Source organism: Martes martes, assembly GCF_963455335.1.
Source record: "Martes martes genome assembly, chromosome: 4".
Taxonomy (NCBI): Eukaryota; Metazoa; Chordata; class Mammalia; order Carnivora; family Mustelidae; genus Martes; species Martes martes.
In genome coordinates, this window is record NC_137891.1 from 127,355,680 (window position 1) to 127,374,271 (window position 18,592).

General features: G+C 37.5%; 1 protein-coding gene across 2 annotated transcripts in view; it reads left to right on the top strand.

Annotated features, from left to right (window-relative positions):
• Positions 1-11,864, top strand: part of USP33 (ubiquitin specific peptidase 33) — a 57,150-nt gene extending 45,286 nt beyond the window's left edge. Inside the window, exons 20-24 of one of the 2 annotated variants that reach the window (XM_080802519.1) lie at positions 363-444; positions 1,196-1,304; positions 8,673-8,775; positions 10,255-10,323; positions 10,682-11,864. In XM_080802519.1, the coding sequence (XP_080658645.1) occupies positions 363-444; positions 1,196-1,304; positions 8,673-8,775; positions 10,255-10,323; positions 10,682-10,839 (521 nt within the window). In that variant the 3' untranslated portion in view covers positions 10,840-11,864. The remainder of the gene's footprint in view (positions 1-362; positions 445-1,195; positions 1,305-8,672; positions 8,776-10,254; positions 10,324-10,681) is intronic. The other variant, XM_080802520.1, reaches the window with a different exon arrangement.
• Positions 11,865-18,592: the final 6,728 nt, after the last annotated feature.

An 18,592-nucleotide genomic window follows, 5' to 3' on the forward strand; every position in this document is an offset into this window, starting at 1 on the left:
AATGGTATTTATCTGTGACTGCCTTTTATTATAGTTAAGTATATAAGTGCCTCATTTCTTTTGCTAGCTCAAGCTCAATGAAGGAAAGATTGTCTCTTAGTTTTCTTTGATTTCTCCCAGTACACAATCAAGGTTTAGTAAAGATTTATGTAAGTTGCTTGAAGATCTTGATTAGCTGGTTTTTCTCTACTTCAAGAAATATGTTCATTTTTAGGAACATAATCACCAAAAATGCTTTTACTTAATTTTTAAGAATAATGATTTAAAAATGCCAGTGATTAATCAGTTTAAAAATGAGTTTAGCCTTTAAAAGTTGTATAAAGGAATTTAAGAATGAGACACACCCATCTGAACTTTTTTAGGTGTTCCTCCACGAAAAGCCGGTTATATTGAAGACCTGGTTTTGATGCTGCCTCAGAACATTTGGGATAACCTGTATAGCAGGTTTGTTTTTTTAAATCAGACAATTTGGTATTGTGAAAATCAGTTGGTGAAACTTGTTAAAACGGAATTGTATTATTTCACATATGTTCCTTGTGCTTTATGTTGCTTATGTAGAAAATTCTGTTTTCCATCAGTATTCATTCTGAAGTTTGAATAGGAAGACTTTGTAGTTAATGTGACCCTAGTCTAGATAATGTAATTCTGATTTTTATGTTCTAATTATCTGTACTGTAAAAGAGTATGGTGATATTTAACTCTGAAATATTAAAGTTTTAAATTTTATTTTAAAACATTTCATATATAATTTCCTTACTATGTTTTCTTAGTTAAATACTGAAAAGACTTCTTCCATGAATTCTTACCTGAGAGAAGTTTTAATCCTTCTGATTAAAACTTGATTAAGACTATGGCTGCATTGAACTAAGATTTATGTTATATTGCAATTTTTGAAAGACACTTGTTTTACTTTGTGTTGTTGCCTCTAACATATTTGGTAGCAGAAATAGCCATAAGGGAAAGTTGAAATATAAAGCTGTTTAATCAATAAATTGAGTCATTGACCCTGATAAACATAAAATCAAGGTGTTACAATTACATGATTTTTACATTAGTTTAATTATGACTGAGAATTTTTCTGTGGGGATTTATTCTTTACTAGGGATTTAGCCATTGACTCAAAGTTGGAGACAAATTTCCTAGAACATCCACTTTCTTCAACATTATCATAATTATTAAATTCTTCATGCTTTAGGTACGGAGGAGGACCAGCTGTCAACCATCTGTACATTTGTCACACTTGCCAAATTGAGGCAGAGAAAATTGAAAAAAGAAGAAAAACAGAATTGGAAATTTTTATTCGGGTAAAAGTGATGCTTTTTGAATTGTAAATGTGATATAGGATAAAGAACTGACAATTAGTAGAACTATTACTATGTTAACTATATTATATTAATGAAATGATTAGATGAAACGGTCGTAATAGATTTTAAGTGTTCTGGGTATATAACAGTGAGAGACAGGTCACTAAAATTCTAGTGAGTTAAGTTCTTTTGTGGGGTTTTACTTTCATGATTGGTAATAAATTTTGTTTTATGGATTGGCATTTGCAGTAATCTATTGAGATGGTAAATTATAGGTTTCCTTTCTTTTTTTGGAAAGCATCTACCCAGACTGCTCTCTACTTCCATATTTTTGTGAAATATAGTATTGTTTTGTGGAACTGTGTATACTTAAAAATACACTGCTCAAAATGAGTATATTATGAAGCATTCCTTGATTGCAAGCTACAATCTGAAAGTGGTCACAGAATTAGTAGGAAGAACTAAACAACTAGGTTTTTGTTTGTTTTCTTGTTTTTGGGTTGTTTTTTTGTGTGTGTGTGTTTTTTTTTTAAAGAAATAATCTATTTGATCTTTTTAAGGAAATGTAAACTGTATCTGTGGAGTTTTCACAGTTACCAGTACAGAGGAATTAGCTTTTGGCAGTTTTAAAATACATCAGATTATCTGCTTTTTGAAAAGGATCAGCATGCAAGTAAATTAAAAACAATTTAATTGTGGGAGAGTAGGAGATACAGGCTCTGGTTATGAAATGAATAAGTCACAGGAATAAAAGGCACAGTAGGAATATAGTTAATGATACTGTAATAGCGATGGATCAAGACAGATGGCAGCTACACTTGTGGTGAACATAGTATAATGTATAACATTATGGAATCACTATGTTCTCCACCTGAAGCTAAAATGTAACCTTGTGTGCCAGCTCTACTCAGAATCATTTAAATGTATATATGTTGACTAAATGACCCATCCATATGCGAATTCAGGTTTTTCTGTGGGCTCAAAACTATTTGAGGGTCTTAGGCTCTGGAGTTTAAAACATCACAGTGGTTGAGAAAAAAAGAAATATTTAAGCATGCACTAATGATACGCACTAATTCAGAGAGGCAAAATGAAGTAATTCATAGATAATAAAATAAGTAATTAAAGAGGAGAAACAGTCATAGTATTACTGGTTAATTATAGCAAAGTACCAGTCTAGGTTGTTTTTAATTAATTAATTAATTAATTAATTAAGGTTTTACTCATTTATTTGACAGAGAGAGATAGCAAGAGAGGGAACACAAGCACAGGGGAGCTGGAGAGGGAGAATTAATTAATTAATTAATGTTTTGCTCATTTATTTGACAGAGAGAGATAGCAAGAGAGGGAACACAAGCACAGGGGAGCTGGAGAGGGAGAAGTCCCAGTGTGGGACTTGATCACAGGACCCCAGGAGCATGACCTGAGCTGAAGGCAGACACTTAACCAACTGAGCCACCCAGTCGTCCCTAGGTTATTATTATTATTATTTTTTAAAGATTTATTTATTTATTTATTTGATCACAAGTAGGCAGAGAGGCAGGCAGAGAGAGAGAGGAGGAAGCAGGCTCCCTGCTGAGCAGAGAGCCCGATGCGGGGCTCGATCCCAGGACCCTGAGATCATGACCTGAGCCAAAGGCAGAGGCTTAACCCACTGAGCCACCCAGGCACCCCGGTTATTATTATTTTATGTACACTGTTAAACAAGCAGGTTTTATGGACAAGGACTAGTACAATTCCAGTTATTTAGGTAGCAAGAAATAAGTCTCTTCAAAGTGCTATTGTTAGTAGCATAGCTCCAGCTATATATTTATGACCCAAATTCCCAGTAGGGAATCCTAGTAGAATTGGGTCACCTTAGAGGCATATGCATTGATAATCCTACTAAGACTGTATTGATGGAGGGATGGTAATTTTGTAAGAGAAAATTGAGATTCTTTCAGTAAAGAGGGGAAGAAGTGTTAAATAGATGAACAGTATGTTCCGTGTTATGGCTGCCCACCGCATGTTCACACATACACACATAGACCTGCTTCTTTTCTTGGATTTAGGCTTTGTGTGTGTGTGTGTGCTGTTACCTAAAGTAAAGAAATTTTCACACACAGAGGAAGATAGTGTAGGTATCAATTTGTTATTGTGCTTCGACCTCATTTTTTCCCTAAATCTAAGGAGGTAAATTTTAGTTGAATATTTAAAATAGTTTATTTCATGAATACTTAAATAAATGGCCAATGAGTATATCCATTACAGTTTGGGGCACAGTAGCCATTCTAAGTATTTTGGGTATAATAAGAATATAGGCAAAGAGAGACTTAAACAACTACTGAAAGGACTGGGCAGTGAAGGTCAAGAGAACCACTGCTGACTCATAGGAAATCTGGGAGTAGGGTCTAGCTGCCATGCTAGACGTAGGAGTAGGGTCATGTTGGGGGGGTTTCAGAGCCCAGACGGGTTAAGGAAAGCTGCTCATGTGGTGTGCACCTAGTCAAAGGGTGTTGAAGCCCAGGCAAGATGAGAATGGATATCCACGTTGGCTGGGGATTGGGGGATGGTGGGTGGTAGAATTGAGGGATTGGTTCCATATGTAGAATTCATCAAATAATGAGTACAATGAGAGCTGGATTTCTCATTGTCAGATAAGAGAGTTACAGATGTGGAAAGGGAGAAAACTAAAATGGATTGTGCTATTAGTATTAGATTGGACCTTTGTGAACACGTGGTCAAACATGGGTACGTGTGTGTGTGTGTGTGTGTGTGTGTGTGTATGCATGTATAGAAACAAATGATGTACATATGTTAATTCCCTAACTTTGTTACTAAAAGGGCCTGGGAGCAATGATAATTTCAGTAGGATTAAACATACCTAGCTCTCATCAGGTTTTAGCTGCTTAACATCTCTCTGTACTAAAAGGTACCAGCCTTCTTCAGAGAAATGGCTGGTTCATATCAATGTTAATTTCTAGATTTTTGTCATTTGTATTAGTTGTGTAGGAAAATGTCCTTGTACATATGAAATATGCACCAAGGTGTTTGGAGAAGAGGAATGTGTTTAGCAACTTACTGTCAATGGTCTGAGGAAAGAAAATTCCTTTGTGTTACATTGGAGTTTTCCTGGAAGTTTGAGATTGTTTCAAAGTTAAAAAATTAAAAATTGTACAAAACCTTTGGAAATTATCTCTGTTGCTTGCCACTGGTAAATCTCAGGAGAATGCTCAGAAATCTAACAAACCTGATCAGCTGCTAATCTTAGGATCTTGGTGGGTTGTTCTGAGGGTGCTCTAAGATGCAAGACGCTGCTGTTAAAGATGTTAGCCTGTGACATCAGTGCAAGATTCTTGGGAAGATGCTTCGAAGTGGTGACAATGTCCTATTTATGCCCTCTGTGGATGCCTCAGTCCTACACACCTGCCACCAGAGCAGAGAAAAAAATTCTTTCTTTTGTGACTTCCATATATTGCATATACCATTGATAATGCCTAACCTGGAATGCTACCAGCATAGGATCCTGGAAAACGTAAGCTTCTCCTCTTCACAGAAGGGAATGTAAGAATGAGTGATAATTATTCATCACGGGTCATACAGTAAAGGCTGCCTCTTGTCAGCTCAGTATTCATACACAATCATACATGTAAGCAGCAACAGTGGCAACAGTATCATGTTTCTATTTAACAATGTGCAGCTTGCTAATGTACTAATATATGCTGCATCTACCTTTTCCTGAACTTGGGAGACCTGAAGTTCTATGAGTCACTGTATCCACTTTTGGATGTTAGTCATTCATCTTTAGTTCAGTCAATTCAGTCACAGTCTCACTTTTATACTGTAATCTAAAGAATGTTGGGGCACCTGGGTGGCTCAGTCACTTAAGCATCTGCCTTTGGCTCAGGTCATGATCTCAGGGTCCTGGGATTGAACCCCACCTCCTTGGGCTTCCTGCTTAGCGGGGAGCCTGCTTCTTCCTTGCCCCTGCCCCCCTGCTCATGCTCAATCATGTTTTCTATCTCTCAAATAAGTAAAATCCTAAAAAAAAAAAAAAAATCTTAAAAAATAGTAGAGGAATGAAAGAAAAGAAAAGTAAATGGTAATTTTTTACGAATTTGGTAAATGTTCACAGATGTGTGTGTGTGTGTGTGCAGTAAAGAAGAAATGTATATCTACAGTTGATCACTTACCCATTCCATACTCCGTTTTCTTAACCAGCACTTCATTTGGTTGTGGTCGTGTTTACCTGGTAAAGTAACCCAGACCATCATTTCAGAAGAATCTGAGGTCTTTGTAATCTTGCCTGGTTTAGAATTCTCTAGTTGTCTCTTGACTTGTAACCTCTCAGTATGGAAATACTGAATGGTGGTTGTGGTGGGTTGAATGGTGGTCCCCAAAAAAGGTATCTCCATGTCCTAATCTCTGTGAATTGACCTTAACTGTGAATGTGACCTCACTTGGTCACTCACTCTTTGCATATGTAATTAATTTAAGGATCTTGAGATGGGGTCATCCTGGATTATCTTCATGGGCCTAAATTCAGTGATAAATGTCCTTACAAAGAGACATACAGAAAAAATATACAGAAAAGGTAAAAGCCATGAGGACCCGAGGCAGAAATTAGAATATATAGCTGCAAAGCAGAAGCTTGAGGAGGCAAGGAACAGAAATTCCCCTAATTATGTCCCCTAAAGTATGTTCCTGCCTATGTCTTGACTTTGGGCTTCTGTTCTCCAGAACTTTGGGAGATGAAATAACTGTTTTCAGGCACCAAGTTTGTGGTAATTTGTTATAGCAGCCCTCTGAAGCTAATATAGTGGGTTTAATCTGGTTTTCAGTTATAATCCTCCTTGCTCCTGTTGTGTAGTGATCATTTTATTTCATCCTTTTTATAGCCAATACAGTAACCCACTTGGACTTTTGGTTCAGTGACATAAGGAACCATACATAACCAGAGGACTATTTTGACTTTCAATCCAGTAAAACCAATGTTGTTTCCTTTTGGAATCGAATACCTCCAAACTAGTAGAGGCCATAGTTGTGGAGATGAGAAGCAAAGCTTTTGTGAATATGTTACTAGGTGCTAATGGATACATCCTTCTACTTTATTTATCTGGTACCTAGCTTCGTGTATTCTGGTTATGGGAAAAACAACACCATATATTGGTTACTGGTTTGGCGCTTGGACCACAGCATAGAGGATAGTACCAACCCCGTAAAGTTTTGTCACCCATGTACAAAAACTGATGAAAGCGAATTAGTGTTCTGAACAATCTTTCAAGGTTTCTCCTAAAATGAAGCGCGAAGATAACAGATGGAAATAAAAAGTTTGAATAGTGGGTAAACAGAATCCAGTGTTTTTTAGAAGAGAATGGTGGTGGAGGGGCACAAATTAGGGCAACTGTTTAGAGAAATTTCCCAGAACTAGAGAAAAACTATATATCTTTAATGAGGTGATTGTAGTTAACTAAATATCTAAAAAGTCCCACCTAGACACATAAGAAATACCCTAATTGCAAAGACTAAGTCCTAAAAATGCCTAGACCTGGTAATGCTATGAATTAAGTGGTTTTATCTGGTAGAATCAGTCTGACACTACATTTCAAAAATCTGAGTTCTCTAAGGATAAGTTGTGCCTAATTCTATACCTTGAAACAGACATGCTTTGATCTGTGTTAACCATCAGACAGCTACAACATTGTTCATTGCCTTTCATTGTTCTGTGGAAGCAACTACCTTATATACCAGAAAGATCCTTGCCCTCAAATAACTTAAATGTTTAGTACATAAATAATACATGACATATTAAAAGGTAATGAGTTCTTTGGAAAAGGAAAAAAAATTGAGCAAGAGGGATGAAGAGTACAGTGATGAAGGGAGGTGTCAGGTGCATTTTTAAATAGGGTGACCAGGATAAGCCTTAGTGAAAAGGTGACATTTAAGTAAAGACTTGAAGGAGGTGAGGGAGGTATTTAGATATGTGTGAAAAGAAGTGGGTAGTCATGCAAAAGCTTTAAGAGGCAGGAAAGTAACTGCTTGGTTCCGGGAATAACAAAGAGGTTTGTGTGACCATGAGTGAATAGATGAGGGAAAAAGTATTAGAAGATGAAGTCAAATCATGGAGCCAGACCATGGAGGTACCTACCATAAGGATCTTTGGGGACAATGGCAAGGCTTTATTAGATTTGGTTATAGGAGCAACATTATTTGGATTTGGCTGTCTTCTTCTTCAGATAGTATGTACCATAGGCATTTAGTTACCCATAATGAAATATTTTAGATGTCTCATTGTCTTTTCTTTTTTTTTTTTTTAAGACTTTATTATTTATTTGCCACAGAGAGAGAGAGAGAGAGTACACACAAGCAGGCAGAGAGGCAGGCAGAGGCAGAGGGAGAAGCAGGCTCCCCGCCGAGCAAGGAGCCTGATGTGGGACTCAATCCCAGGACTCTGGGATCATGACCCTAGCCGAAGGCAGCGGCCCAACCAACTGAGCCACCCAGGCGTCCCTGTCTTTTCATACAAGTACAGTTGGATAAATTTCAGATACCCTTCATTTTCTTTAGGCTCTTTTGCTTCCACCTTTCTATATCAATTATTCTGTCAGTTGGACTCTTTAATTGAAAGCAGTAGAAGCCACATTGGCTGACTTAAGCAAAAAAGAAATTTATTGAAAGGAAAAGTTGATCTGACAAATAAATAAAATAAAAAAAAAGAAAAATTGAATAGCCAGTTCTCCAGAATCTCAGGAACCAAGCTAGCCCTGGGTATGTAGCTAACAAAATTGACATTGGAGTATATCTCCCCATTAGATCACTGCTGAAGATTTCCATTGCTGGTAGAGTTTTGCCTAGTTGAGTCACATATCCATTTCTTTAGCCCTTAGAAGAAAAAGTAAACATCTTCAGGGACCTTAGTTCCACCACTTTTGAGAATTTGTCTTATACATGTATGTGTATTGTTTGTGCAATGGCATGTACAAGATTATTCATTGCAGCATTGTGTTTGTAATAGCAACATGTCCACCAATATCTTAAGGAACAGAAGTAAAGGGTAGACAGTGGATATAATATATTTAAATAAGATTTATACATTTGATTTTTAATAAATCGTGGAGTATTTATTGTTTTGAAGACTTGCCTTGACTATTTTGACCTAGCCAGTGTCTTCTTCTTCTTTTGTGTGTACTTGTAAATTTTGAGACATAACCTAGACATACTTGTTTATTAATAGGTGTTACTGTGGTACTAAGATAACTTAGCATCAATGTACATCACATTCTTTATGAGGAATTGGCCTTATCAGATGCTTAAGTTGATTGGTTGTATTGTTCTGCTATAAAGCAAGTTCTAGATACTAGGTCACTGATTTTTTTTTTCTTCCTATAGCTCAACAGAGCATTCCAAGAGGAGGACTCTCCAGCTACTTTTTATTGCATCAGTATGCAGTGGTTTAGAGAATGGGAAAGTTTTGTGAAGGGTAAAGATGGAGGTAAGTAGTTAACTGAAAAATGAAATTATTTGCTGATTTTTTGTTTTTGAATATCTCTGTGCACTTGGGATTACACCATGAACAAGACAGAAAAAGATCCCGGCCTTCGGGGATCTAACATTCTAGCTTATATTCTGGTTGGTTGTTCTAAACCTGTTTCATGACTTACACCATATTCATAGAAGGAATAAAGGAACTGAGCAAAATTAATCTACTATCTTAATATTGAAAAGTTAAAAAAAAATCCACCCAACAATAGGATTGGTTACATAGTGCTTTAACCGTATACATACTATGACATACTATGGCATAGTCATAATGTGACATACTATGTCGACTTTAAAAATAATTTTTGTGACAGTGTGTAATAATTAAAAAGATGTTCTTGATAAATGAAAACGGTTGCAATACTATATTCATAGTTTGAACCTTTTATATTTAAAAAAAATTGGCAAACATTTGCAAGGGCAAAAAGACCACAAAGATATTAAAACCGCTTATCTTTCTGTAATAGGATCACGATATTTTTTTCTTCCTTGTGCCTTTTTGTTTTGTTTTGTTTTACACTTTTTGATAATGAACATGCACTGTACTTTTGTATTCAAGGGGAAAACAGGTTTTTTTTTCTTAAAAAAGGATATATTTTAATATTTCATTTTATAGTGCTTTTACTGTTTTTAGTTTAAGTAATGATCATCTGAAATAACTCAAGATTACATAATTTCTTTTTAAATTACAAAAGAATTGTTCTTTTATAATATTAAAAGTGCATTTTAACCTGTGGTCCTCAAATGGATAGTTGAAGAGTGAGATTTTAGATGGTGGTGTAAAAGTCTCTCTCCATTTCTTTCTTGGTTCTATTTTGGAGGGGAACTGAGACCCAGAAAGGAAGAGGTTCAGAAGATAGTTAAAAATTAACTATAATAGGGGCGCCTGGGTGGCTCAGTGGATTAAAGCCTCTGCCTTTGGCTCAGGTCATGATCCCAGGGTCCTGGGATCAAGCCCCGCATTGGGCTCTCTGCTCAGCAGGGAGACGGCTTCCCTTCCTCTCTCTGCCTGCCTCTCTGCCTACCTGTGATCTCTGTCTGTCAAATAAATAAATAAAATCTTAAAAAAAAAGATAATTAAAAATTAACTATAATGGTGCATCTGGGTGGCTCAGTGGGTTAAAGCCTGTGTCTTCAGCTCAGGTTGTGATCCCAGCATCCTGGGATTGAGCCCTGAATCAGGCTCTCTGCTCAGCAGGGAGCCTGCTTCCTCCCTCTCTCTGTCTGCCTCTCTGCCTACTTGTGATCTCTCTCTCTGTCAAATAAATAAAATATTTTTAAAAAAATTAACTATAATAATATGACTACAAAATAATCAATTTGATTATATAGTTATGTCCCTCAATTATTTCTGGCACAGAAATACATAGTTCTTTGGTACATTTCTTTGAAAAGTACACATTTTGATCCTTTGTTTTTCCTTTTGACTTAGATCCTCCAGGTCCCATTGATAACACTAAAATTGCAGTCACTAAATGTGGCAATGTGATGCTCAGGCAAGGTAAGTTGAATAATACTTAAGCCATTTGTCACAGTTAAGAATAAAACATTACTAGCCATCTGTGCTACTTTTTACCCAGCTCAGTGATACAATTCATACATGAAGTAGGGTAGATAAGTGGGAAAGCTGCCGGTGTTTGTTATCTGAGGAAAGATTTAAGGCTTTTGATAGGAGCTAGGAGAAAGTACTAAGACAAACCATAATGTTGTAGCTTATAATAATATGGGCTGGTGGTCTGGTGTTCCATAAATTCTCAGTTATCCCTGGAGGATTCATGCTGGGGGGGGTTACATTTTGAAGGTTTTGCAATATGAATATGTAGGTTTGTAAATATTATTCTATTTGCACTTAATTCTAGGAGCAGATTCTGGTCAGATTTCTGAAGAAACATGGAATTTTCTACAGTCTATATATGGTGGAGGGCCTGAAGTTATCCTGCGACCTCCAGTTGTTCACATTGATCCTGATATACTACAAGCAGAAGAAAAAATTGAAGTAGAAACTCGGTCTTTGTAATTTTGAGGGTATAGGGAGTTTTAATGAGAAATCATTTTCATTTCCTCTCACATACACCTGCAAAAACATTCCTAAAAGCATGTTTATTTTCTTGATTTTTAATATTTTATTCCTTCTTACTGGGCATTATGGAAGAATGTGTTAAAATATGTGATATACTACAGGTTGGTATATTTAATGCTAGATAACTTACCATTAAGTCTTTCAGTGTAATATTTTTGAAAGGAAAAGGATATTTATGATCATTTGGTAATCAGTAGCTTATCTTTGATCTTTATACTACATGCAAATCCATACTATCCTTTGTAGTTTTGTAAATACTTTTGCTTTGGAAATTTTTTCATTACCTTAAAACACCATAACTCTGACCAATCTTCAGTTCTCCAAAACCCTAATTTAATTGTATAGTTTTGACATGGCTTCATATAATAAAGAGCCTATTTTAAATTGAGAGTTGTAGTCAGAAAAAATGTTAATTTCCTAAAGCTCAGGAAACGTTAGGGTGTCACTTCTTTTGCACTGCAGCATATAAACTAGCATATTAATATTTACAATATGTCTTTTTGAATGTATCAAGGATGTAATTAGTTTGAGTGGAATTTGTGTCAGCAGATGTCCGTAACTTATTGCCTCTTATACTGTAAAATGTTAAACTCTAATTCCTATAACCCTGGATAGTATTCATTAATATCAGTAAAAAATTTAGAGTTAGTTTTAGGGCACTTTTTATTTTGAGAGCATGAAGTATGGAATGTGTTGATGAGATTGTTGATAAAGCTAAAGCTACTTGCAAAATGATTTTTTTAATGAAATGCATAAAGTCTTTTTGAATAATATAGTATGCACCGCTATTTGCTTGATTATGTGATGTCAAAAGTTTAACTATATTCCAAGTACAAAAACAAACTGGATTACTTTGAGGATGTGAATAGTATTCATGATGGGTTTGTTTTGGTGTGGGGCACCTGCCACCAGCTGAAACAGTGTTGTTAAAATTAGTTCAATAAAAATTATTTTAAAATGTATAACTTGGATGTTGAATTTATTTGATGGATATTAAGAGTAAAAGTATAAAATTTGTTAGTATTATAATATCTTCCTGTTATTTCTTAATCAGGTATGCAAAACAAGTCATTTGGTATAGTATTTAAAGTTCTGATGTTTAATGAAATGATGAGCTTAATACAGTCATTAAGATGTATTTCAGTTTTTATCCAGTTTTAAGTTTTCTTCTGCCTCATAATTATAGTGCGATCCTCTTCATGAATTCAACAATGTTATCGATCTATCTCTGATCACCAGCGTTTATTATAATTTTGGCATTAGGAGATAATCAAAAAAAGGTTTGTTTTTAATACTGCTTGCCATTTATTGGATATTTATGAGTCTTAGTCAACCTACTAAAGTACTTTACTTATATTTCATCCTTATTTCAACCTTATGACTTAGGTCAAGTGACTTGCCTCAAATCAGACAGCAAAGAAATGGCAGATAGAGGACTCCAACCAGAGTCAATGTAACTTCATACCATTGCTGTTATTCACCATGATATAGTATCTCCCAATGAATTCTTTTGAAATGGGTTATAGGATTAGTCACATTTGTTAGTAGCATTACTATTTTCATACAAACTTTGGAATCTTATATGTGGTTAATTGTATCATAAAGAGGCAATTTTCCTGTATTCTGAAGGTACGCCACTAACTCTCCAAGGTGAGAAGTTTGAATATACTTGTTACCATTTTGGAGGATTGCAGGTGAGGGATTAGGTAAGAAACTGTTTCTTTAGGGAGGAAAAAAAAACAGGTTATTTGACACTATTTTAGTAATAACACAACTACAACTAATCACTACTAATGCTGAGCTTAGCAAATGTGAGGCACTAGGCTAAACATATTTGCAGATTAATATGCCCAAGCACACACAACTAAGCATCAGAATTCAAAACCAGATGTGTCTGATTCCAAAACCTATGCTTCTCTCAGAAGTCACAAGTAAATTTCTTTTTGTTTTTGTTTTTGTTTTTTTAAGATTTTATTTATTTGTCATAGAGAGAGCACAAGCAGGCAGAGTGGCAGACAGAGGCAGAGAGAAGCAGGCTCCCTGCTGGACAAGGAGCCCGATGTGGGACTCGGTCCCAGGACCCTGGGATCATGACCTGAGCGGAATGACAACTGAGGCTTAACTGACTGAGCAACCCAGGTGTCCCACAAGTAAATTTCTAATTAGAAAAGATAATTACTGTTTCTTAGTAACTTCTGTACCAGAAACTTCCCTCTCCAAACTTGTGTGGTGCTGCATTTTATCTGTTTTTTTTTTTTTTTCTCTGCTCATCTCCCTGAGAACTCATTCACTCCCTTGTTTTCAGTTAATCACTTTATTTTTTTAATTTTTAAAGATTTTATTTATTTATTTGACAGAGATCACAAGTAGGCAGAGAGGCAGGGAAGCAGGCTCCCTGCTCAGCAGAGAGCCCGATGCGGGACTTGATCCCAGGACCCTGGGATCATGACCTGAGCCGAAGGCAGAGGCTTTAATCCACTGAGCCACCCAGGTGCCCCATCAGTTTATTTTTTTAATTAAGTAATCTTTAGACAGTATGGGGCTCGAACTCACAACCCTGAGACCAACAGTTGCATGTTCCACTGACTGAGCCAGCCAGGCACCTCTCAACAACTTTTTTACAGATTTTATTTACTTGAGAGAAGAAACTGAGCGAGAGAGCACAAGCAGGGAGAGTGCACAGGGAGGGGAGAAGCAGGCAGGGAGCCTGATGCCAGGCTCAATCCCAGGACCCTGTGATCATGGCCCGAGCTGAAGGCAGACATTTAACCGACTGAGCCACCCAGGCACCCCTGTATTGGTTACTTTTGCTGTCCTAATGCTATGTAACAACCGCAAAAACTTAGTGGTATTCAAGACCATTTAGTTGTTTTACAAGTCTGCGGAGTTCAGCTAATCAGACTTTGACTGATCTCAGCTGGGCTCACTCATGTATTTGCAGTCAGTTGGGAGTTAGCTAGGCAGGTCTTGTGACCTGGCTGAGCTCACTCATTTGTGTTGGGCTGTTTATTGTGTTCTTCGCCAGGCTAACTCAGGCCTGTTTGCTTGGTCATGGCAGAGGAGCAAGTTGTTTCAAGCCTCTTTATGTGTCCTATCTATCAATATCTCATTGGCCAAACCAAGTTAAGTGGTGAAACCCAGAAATCAGGGAGGTGGCAATAAAATCTACTTTAATGAGAGGAATTGCAAAGTCACATGGCAAAAGGTGTGGATACACAGAGATATGAACAATTAAAGCTCTTTTTAAAAGATTTTATTTATTTGACACAGTGAGATCACAAGTAGGCAGAGAGGCAGGTGGGGTGGGGGAAGCAGGCTCCCTGCTGAGCAGAGAGCCCGATGCGATGCGGGGCTTGATCCCAGAACCCTGGGATCATGACCGGAGCTGAAGGCAGAGGTTTAACCCACTGAGCCACCCAGGCGCCCCACAATTAAAGGTCTTAATGCAATCAAGCTGTAATTAAGTTGCTCATATTTGAATACTGACTGCCACTTACTAGCTATATGTATAACCTTGACAAGGTCCCTGACCTTGGTTTCCCCATGTGCAAAGTGAGTTTATCTGCTTTCTTAGGTTGTTGTGAAAGGAAATGCTTTAAAGGTTACAAAGTACATAGTAAATGTATCTCTGTCCTCAGTTTTGGGGGCAGATAATATGACCTGACAGATAACATAGTCCTACAGTGCTTTTTACATGTCACCCATGGCAGAAAGTCCAGGGTCCCAGTCCATCCCCCAACATGGCTTTAATTGCTAAGTAGATAATGACTTCAGTAACTCACCCTTGCAGTTTGTACATTTGGCAAAATTATGAAGGCATAATTAGGATAGCAACTATTCAGGTGTTGATTTATCAGATAAGCCCTTTGGGTTTAAGGTCAGTTTGCTTTCTCAGCCATGTGAACTTCTGCCACAGGACCTGTGGACACTGAAGGGTGAGACTGTTCATGAATATAATAGCAGGTGTAGTTCTCTAACAGCAGTCCTGATGCTGCTGAGGTTGAAGGCTATGTTTTGTAGCATAACAAAACCCTCAGAACTTGCTTAAAGTACGGATTTATTATTTTTCATGATTCTGTGGGTTGTCTGGAGACACTCATGAAGCTGCATCGGGCTAGCAGATATGCTGTGTGGGAAGGTTCAAAAAGGCTCCTAATGTAACTGGGGACTTGGTGCTGACTGTTGGCTGAGCCACAACATTCACCTCCATCAAGGCCTCTCTATAGGATCTTATCATCCAGGACCTCTGCATGTGGTTTTTCTCTAGGCTGGCCTGATCTTCCTTAATCACTGAATGGCAGTGGATTCCAAAAAGGTGAAAGAAAATGCTGCATGCTTCTAAAAGGTTAGGACTAGAACTGACATAGTGTCATTTCTGCTATCTTCTGTTGGGAGGGAACTATGTGAGAGCTTGAATACCAAAAGGCAGTTCATTGGGAGACACCGGTACAACCGTCTAACACATTTGGTCAGCCTGGTAAAGTAAGGGAAAGCAGGAGGGGTACACACAATATTTGGTTGTTCCACTTTTAATGATACAAGGACTGATCTGGGTTCAGATGGTGAGAACTCACTTCTTCCATTGTAAAGTTACTGATCAACTTTTCCACTAATAGTTCTATCTGCTGATGAGTACTGCCTGAATCAGTGTTTTCCTTACAGGTTGCAAAATGGTGAATTTCTCATTCTAGGATTCCTTTGGAGGGACTTTTTCAAAATCTTCCCCCTGTAAATGAAGTGTAGAAACAGAAAGTGGTTCAGGATCTGTGATGGAATAAATGTTGAAACCAGTACTAACTCGGGGCTCCTGGAGTCAGTTGAGATGCCAGAGATTGGTATCTATGGATGGTATCATCTATGGAGGACAAATGGAGGCTCATTTGAAGAATGTTATAGTTCATTCATCATCCTTTTAAATATTTTCAAATCTTTCCTTGTGTTAAATTAGGCCATAAGAATTTCTTACTGAGTAATGCTATTTATCTCTTCCAAGCTTAAAAAATTGCCTTCAGCCTAGGTGGAAAGATGTCGTAATAAAGAGCCCCACAAAATTAGTTGTTGGATTTACTATAAAGATGCTGTTGAAGATAGTTTACTATATGACATAGTCTTGTTTTGAGAAACTGTGGGACAGATTTATCTTTGGTCATAGTATTGGGATTGGTACTCCTCTGAACAACTGGTTATTATCCTATGAATACTGAGACTATCATAACTGATCTTGTTTTTCCTTATTACAACATCTGCCAGAATTAAAGCAAGTGTTCAGACCCTAGAATATGTATTTCAGTGCATTATTCTCCTGTTTTCTTGTTGCCCAAATTTTCCCATTTTAATTATTTTAAATTCAATTTTGCCTATTAATTTTTTGGTAAGACACATGTTTTTAGAAATAGGCAAGGTGTAATTTTTTTTCACCAAAGCACCCTAGGCAAGGTATAATTTTTAAAAATATGCCAAATATCTTGGTCTTTTGGGTGGTATACATCTTCCCCACTAGACAATAAGCGCCAAAAGGATTTGTCTTGTTCACTCCTACTGCTTACCACAGTGTGTGGCACGAAACAGGCAGCTGGTAAATTTCTCTGATAACTTAATGTTGATGACTCTCTTTCAAATTACCTCCTCCCTGGTTTTGGGGGTACGATTGTATCCAGTTTTTCTTTCTTTGACACACAGAGATCACAAGTAGGCAGAGAGGCAGGCAGAAAGACAGGAGGAAACAGGCTCCCCGCTGAGCAGAGAGCCCGATGTGGGGCTGGATCCCAGGACGCTGGGATCATGACCTGAGTCAAGGCAGAGGCTTCAACCCACTGAACCACCCAGGTGCCCCTGTATCCAGTTTTTCTTTAATGGTTCTGGTGTCTTGTTTTTCCTCTATATAGTTGTCTCTTTTTTTCCTTGCCTCCACATGTTTGAGTTTTCCTAGGTTTTGTTCTACATTTTTAATTCCTCTCACTTTTTCGTACTTTCCCTGGATACCCTAATCTAAACCCAGGTTCCAGTTACTGTTTTTATTTTTATTTTATTTTTTATTTTTTTAAAGATTTTATTTATTTGACAGACAGAGATCACAAGTAGGCAGAGAGGCAGGCAGAGAGAGAGAGGGAAGCAGGCTCCCCGCTGAGCAGAGAGCCCGATGTGGGGCTCGATTCTAGGACCCGAGCTGAACGCAGAGGCTTTAACCCACTGAGCCACCCAGGTGCCCCCAGTTACGGTTTTTATGCTGAAGACTCACAAATCTGTACTTTTAGTTCTGACCTGTGGCTTGCATCCCAGACACATATATATTTATTGATTCCTGGGCAGCTTCATTTGCATGTATGAGCTACTTCAAATTCGCCATACCCTAATGACACACATCATTTCCTCCCCTAAACCTGTTCCTACTTTAGTATTTCCTGTGGTCCTCGGTGACACCTCCATCTCTCCAGTCACACAAACCAGGAATCCTAGACTCTTTTAACATACCAACACATTCAATAAGCTACCAAAATCTTGGAGATTTAGCCCCCAAATATAAGGGCATTTATCAAACCAGTCATTTATAATAGCATGAAAGTAGAAGAGCCTGGATACTTCCAAAGAAAAAAATAGCTAAATAAATTACAGAACCATTTCTTGGGGTTTCTGAACAATATGACATGGAAAATATGATCTAACAAAAGCAATTAGAACACATTATTTCATACCATATTTTATATATATCCATAGAAAAAATAGCTTATTTCTGGTGGTGGTAGTGGTATTAGTAGTAAACAAGTAAGTAGTTGTAAGTTCCATCCTCACAGGGACCTTTGCATCAAATCTCTCTCTGTGTAACATTTTCCCCACCCTCTGACTAACTCCTAAAAGCACATTCATACTTTAGATCTCATTCAGCCTAAATGTTACTTCGTCAGGAAGTCCTCCCTTTTTCTTCTTTCTAAAGACCTTACAACATGTACTTTGGAGTATTATGGACATATTCTCATAGTGACCTATACTTTTTATTCATGGTGTTTATCAGTTTGAACTTACGTACGGTATTTCTGTGATTATTTCTTGAATGTCAACCTCCCTCCCTAGACTATAGGATTTGTAAGACTAGGGTCTGCTTGCTTTGTTTAGTACTATATCTCTAGCCATTGTATAGTTCCTAGCATGTTTATTAAAAGAAACAGTAAAAGAAAGAATGAACTACATCAATGGTTTTCTTTTCTTTTTTTATTTATTTCACAGAGAGAGACACAGTGAGAGAGGGAACACAAGCAGGGGGAGTGGGGAGGGAGAAGCAGGCTTCCTGTTGAGCAGAGAGCCTGTGGGGCTAGATCCCAGGCATGGGGTTGATCCCAGGACCCTGGGATCATGACCTAAGCCAAAGGCAGAGGCTTTAACCCACTGAGCCACCTAGGGGCCCCTTCTTCCTACTATCTTCTTTACCATCAATGAACTGGTCTTACCTCTTAGAGGCCCCTTACCTCTGTAGTGCTTGTTCCAAAGACCCTAGAACCCAGCCATGTGGGGCTACTTACCGTTCCCCTCTCACATTCTTGTACACTCATTCATGCGTTCCCTCAGCTGACAAAAGTATTTCTTCTCGGCTTTGCAAACTCATGCTATAACTTGAATGCCAACCCCTGTAAAAAACCTTTCCCAAACTTCCTCTTGTTCCCACAATATTTATATCTCTACACAATATTTTTATCTC